This window comes from Atta cephalotes (assembly GCF_000143395.1).
Source record: "Atta cephalotes unplaced genomic scaffold scaffold00025, whole genome shotgun sequence".
Classification (NCBI taxonomy): domain Eukaryota; kingdom Metazoa; phylum Arthropoda; class Insecta; order Hymenoptera; family Formicidae; genus Atta; species Atta cephalotes.
In genome coordinates this window covers 784148-789291 of record NW_012130089.1, presented here as the reverse complement: position 1 = coordinate 789291, position 5144 = coordinate 784148, and the positions used below count along the sequence as shown (strand labels likewise).

The following is a 5144-nucleotide window of genomic DNA, read 5'->3' as shown; positions in this document are numbered from 1 at the left end:
AAAAGTTAAGTTATTACTTATAGTAAGGAAGAACTACTACTACTACTACTAATAATAATATAATATATATAATAATAGTGTACTACTATATATATAATTATTGTTGTGTGTGTGTGTGTGTGTGTGTGTGTGTGTGTGTGTGTGTGTGTGTGTGTGTAAACAAAAATTTGTAATCAAGCAAAACCTCGAACCTTTTATTTTACATATATATATATCTTTGTAGAATAAAATTAACTATAAACAATCCTAAACCTTGAAATCTAACACATTGATCTCATACTTTCTTGTAAGTCCTCCTGTACTGCTCATCCACCTGCGTTAAGTAATATGTGCCCGGAAACATGTCGTCTATATTACTCTGCGGAGTGAATGGCACGACATGACAATTTCGTTCTCTTGACGCCAGAATTTCGGTGTAATCCTTTGGGGAAACACAGTGACGTCCTTCTAATTGAGACTTGACGTAGGAAAGAGCGCTGATAATTTTCGACAAGCCAGAACCTTCATGCGTGTCTCTCGTTATCGTCAACGAATATAGGCTGGAGCAGAGGCCCGAGCCGTAAGAAAATATACCAACCTTGTTGCCTGCCAATTCACTTATTGGCTTTGATACAAGTAATGACACTAAACCGGAGTACACCGATGGTGTGTACATATTTCCAACTTGATTCGCTATCAGTAAGCTGGGCTGAGTCTTTTGCTCAAAGTCCGCCTTGCTCAATTGCATGAATATCTTCTCGATGTTCTGATTGAAATAAGTGTCCTCAAGCTTGGCAGCGTGGAATTTCACTGCGTCCTTGTAACTGTCGGGAATCTGATTCTCCGGCGTGTTCAGGAAATCGATAAAGGCCAGTCTGGCGAATGATTTCCGTACGAGTTTACAGTATGGCGAATGAAAGAGCATCGCGTTGAAGTTGGTCAAAGTGACGGGGTTCTCACCAGGGTTCTTTCTCTTGACTTTTTCGCGGTACAACTGGTAACAGTTGTCCAGAGCGCTGAGGTAGCACTGGATCGACAGCTTGCCGTCCACCATGGGAAACTCGGAGTGCATGTTCGGCTTGTAAAAGTCGTAAGCGTGCCTCATACAGGATGCTCGGAGACCACGGTCGAACACGAGTGGTGCATCCGGACCTACCAGGATGGCTATTGCGCCCGCACCACCCGTAGGCCTGGCGCTACCTGTGGAATATACCGCATTGTCAGCTGCAACGACCAGGGCGAATCTACCGTCCCAGGCGCTGCTCTCCACCCACGCGATGGCATTGAAGAGCGCGGCGGTGCCGCCGTAGCAGGCATTGGTGGTGTCCGCACCCTCGATGTCGGTACAACCGTGCGGCTCGAAGAGTTGCATCAGCACAGTTTTCACTGACTTGCTCTTGTCGATGATGGTCTCGGTGCCTACTTCCAATCGGCCGATGTCCTGCGGCTTGACTTCGTAACGTTCCAGCAGCCGAGAAATAACAGTGAGGCACAACGAGTTGATGTCCTCACGATCGTTACAGAAACCCATTCGCGACTGACCCAGGCCGATCGTGTACTTGCCCGCCGACACGCCGTCATACGCCTCCAGTTCCGTCTGCTCCACGTACTGCGCCGGGAAGTAGACCTCTAAAGCCCGGATGCCAACGTCCTTCGGCCACATCTTGGTCGAGTTGTGCGATGTTTTTGGAAATGATACTCCTCTCTTGGGATCTATATAGTCAGCTTGTCAATGCTCGAGTCTGTTGATTGATTGATTCTGATTAATCACTGTGTTATTCTCTTTCGCATGATGCGGAAGTATTCTTGACCCTATTAAACTTACCACAATATAGCAACCGTGTAGCTCCACGTGCTTTCACGATGTCTGGAGTAATCGTACAAATAAAAATTCTCTAGCGTTCGCTGATAATAATAAAGACATGTCATTATGAGTCGAAACAACACACACACACACACACACGCACACACACACGCGCGCGCGCGCGCGCGCGCACACGCACACACGTATACGTACAGCTCGCTCGCTTCGCCGAATTCAGGTTAGAAGTGAAACTCCGTTCGGCTCGGTGAAAATCCCGGTCGTCGCTTTCAATTGCGTGCTTCGAAGCCCGCACGTCGCACCTTCGTTTCGTTAAGTCGGCCGGTCAGCAGCTCATTCGCTCACTCACTTCCTGGAACTCGGCCTCTGCGCCTCACGTGGTTTCCACGGTGTTGACGAAGACCTCCGTATACGACCTGGCTCTCGCGAAAGTCGCGAGCAAATGCGACACTCAGCCGCTCACGCACGACGTATAACATATAACAATTGTACAGCCGGCGCCGCCACCGGCTGCCGAACTCGGACTTCGATCACTTCGATGGTGGGAGAGGACAAAGGTTCTCGTCGCTGACGGAATCGGATTAGAACTCATGCCTCCTCATGCAATTTTAATTAAATCTTTGCTGTCCTTAAAGTGACTCGGTCAATAATATTGTCAGTGAGTTCCAATAAGAGACAAAAGCTAGTGAAAATTTTTCTCATAATTTTTATATGAATTGGAACATTTTTCAGAAATACTCAGAAATATTCGGAAAGTTTACATCTTCTCTCAGAACTTCTCATACAAGTGAATTCTGAAATATTCTGAAATTTCTCATCCCATAAATTTTTAAAAAGTATTTTAAAATTTTTTAGATTTTGTAACATTTCAGAAACTATACTTACAAAAAATCTTAAAAATCTTACGATATTTCATAATTAACATATACGAAAAATTTTGAGAAAAGATGTAGATTTTCTGAGAAATCTTCCAATTCGTATAAAAAAATTGAGAAAGTTACAAAATTATAGAGAAATTCTGAAAAATTACATAGAAATTCTAAAAAATTATATGAAAAATTCTGAGAAAAATTTTCATCAGGATGTGGTCAAAGTCTCGCGCTACAAATGATTTGAAGCGTTTGATGGATCAATTAGAAGAAAAAAATTTTACAAAGTGATCAATTAAAAAATGTTTCAAAGCGTTTGCAGCATCGCGTTGATTTAATCTACCCACATCAGATAATATAGTGAATTATTACGTCCTTGTTGTTCATTAATGTTAAACAAAGATGAAATGATCATTGTGTGATCATCACATGTTACACAGTATTGTTTGTGGTAAGCTCCCGATATAAACAAATGCTGACAATATTATTGGTCTTGTGTATAATTAACTGTTAGCTCGAGATACAACCGTGTGTTTCCTGTCAGTATAAATATCAACAATATTATTGGTTTTATATAATTAATATTGATGGATTGATCTTTAGAATACTGACGGTGATCCATGTAACGTAATTGTATTAGGATTTAGTGCCACAGTGTGTTACATAGATATTGTAAAATTATAAAAGTGAAATATATATTATTGATAATACTGATTATTTAAACTAAGTTTGTAAAAATACTAAAAATATTGATGCGTACTGTCAGTATTACTGAGTCAATATTACTGATTTATTATTGATCATGTAGAGTCACTTTCCCGATAAAAATTTTTTTTTGCATGAATATGTATAAATATACATAAACACGTATAAACATTCATAAACATATATAATGTATTTCCATACATGAAATATGTACATACATACATCCTTTTTTCTTTTGTAAAATTACTTTTTAGTGTAATAGAAATAATAATAGCAAATGTAAAAATATAAAAAGTGATTAAAAGGATCATTTTCGCATTGTTTATTTAGAAAAAACAAGTTTGAAAAATGTAAAAAAAAAATTGCTCATATACAATTATGCATAATTTTATATATAATTATACATAAATAATTTTTTTACATTTCTTCAAACTTGATTTTTTTCCAAAACAAATAGTGCGAAAATTATCTTTTCAATTATTTTTAATGTTTTCACATTACCATTATTATTTCTATTACACTAAAAAATAATTTTATGAAAGAAAAAAGGATGTATGAACATGGACATATTTTATATATAGGGTAACTTCTATATACGTCGCACCTATCAAAAACTTAATTTATTAAGTATTATTTACTATGTTTAAAGTAAACGAACTGTCAATAAACTATCAATAAAAACTTTACATTGTCAACTATTATGAAAAAAATATTAGAAATCTGAAATATTTATATTTCGTATTAAAAAATAAACTTTTTTAAACTTTTGCATTTTTGCCATATATCCCATAGGGATGAGATACATAAACTATAAACTAATATATTATACTAATATAATATGAAGACATATAATAGAGCAGTTGCGAGAAAATTATCTCTACTCCTTTTATTTTTTCTGACTTCTGACATAAATCCTAGATGTATTTGCCGAAGTAATTATACATATTTATAAATATTTATGCGTGTTTATATATGTGTTTAATACATACATGTTATATACATATTCATGCATAACAGACTTTTTATCTTTATTTAAAATGGAAGCACAGAGTCTTACGTATATCAAAGTTGGATAAGTTAATTTTTTTTTAACTAAGATAAGTAAACTTTAACTTGAAAATTTAACTTAGTTAAGATACAAGTTAACTTATAATGAAATTAATTGAACTAAAAGTTAAGTTAATAAAAAAAATAATTGAAAAATTAAAAGTTAAATTTGTTTTTTAATATTTTTATATCATGATTTTGGATTTCAGTCTTACAAGATAGCCAAGCGAGATTTAGTACATGGAATAAATTAATGCACTGCATGTATTGTTTTTAACTTGATAATTTGCTGTCATTACTTGTCATTCGAATCTAATGTAAACTGAGTTAGCATCAGGAGGGCAAATAGATTTCATAAGTTTACGAAATTGTAAGAGTATACATTGAAAAATAATAAACTCGTCACGTTGACAGCAAACTGATGGCACGCCATGTACGCATGATGACAACTTGCCAGCAGTTTGCTGAATTCTAAGGAAGACTTTAGGTGACATCAAAACAACAGACAGTTTGTAGAAATACCTTGGCTTTAGTTTGGTGAAATTGAACGCGGAATAAGTGACAGCAATATATTGCCCTATTTGGGAAATAACGGAAATGACAAATATATATTTCATTTAGAAAATACTCTATATTCTATTTACATGCTTTGTTCATATATTGTTTACCCAGACTGTTTTATATATGTATATATATATATATATATATATATATATATATAT

At 35.9% G+C, this 5144-nt stretch overlaps 1 protein-coding gene across 1 annotated transcript; it reads right to left on the bottom strand.

The window, feature by feature from the left end:
• Positions 1–274: 274 nt before the first annotated feature.
• On the bottom strand, positions 275–1642 carry LOC105620227 (hydroxymethylglutaryl-CoA synthase 1). Its single transcript, XM_012201732.1, has one exon. It carries the CDS (start codon positions 1640–1642, stop codon positions 275–277), a length of 1368 nt encoding a protein of 455 aa, XP_012057122.1.
• Positions 1643–5144: the final 3502 nt, after the last annotated feature.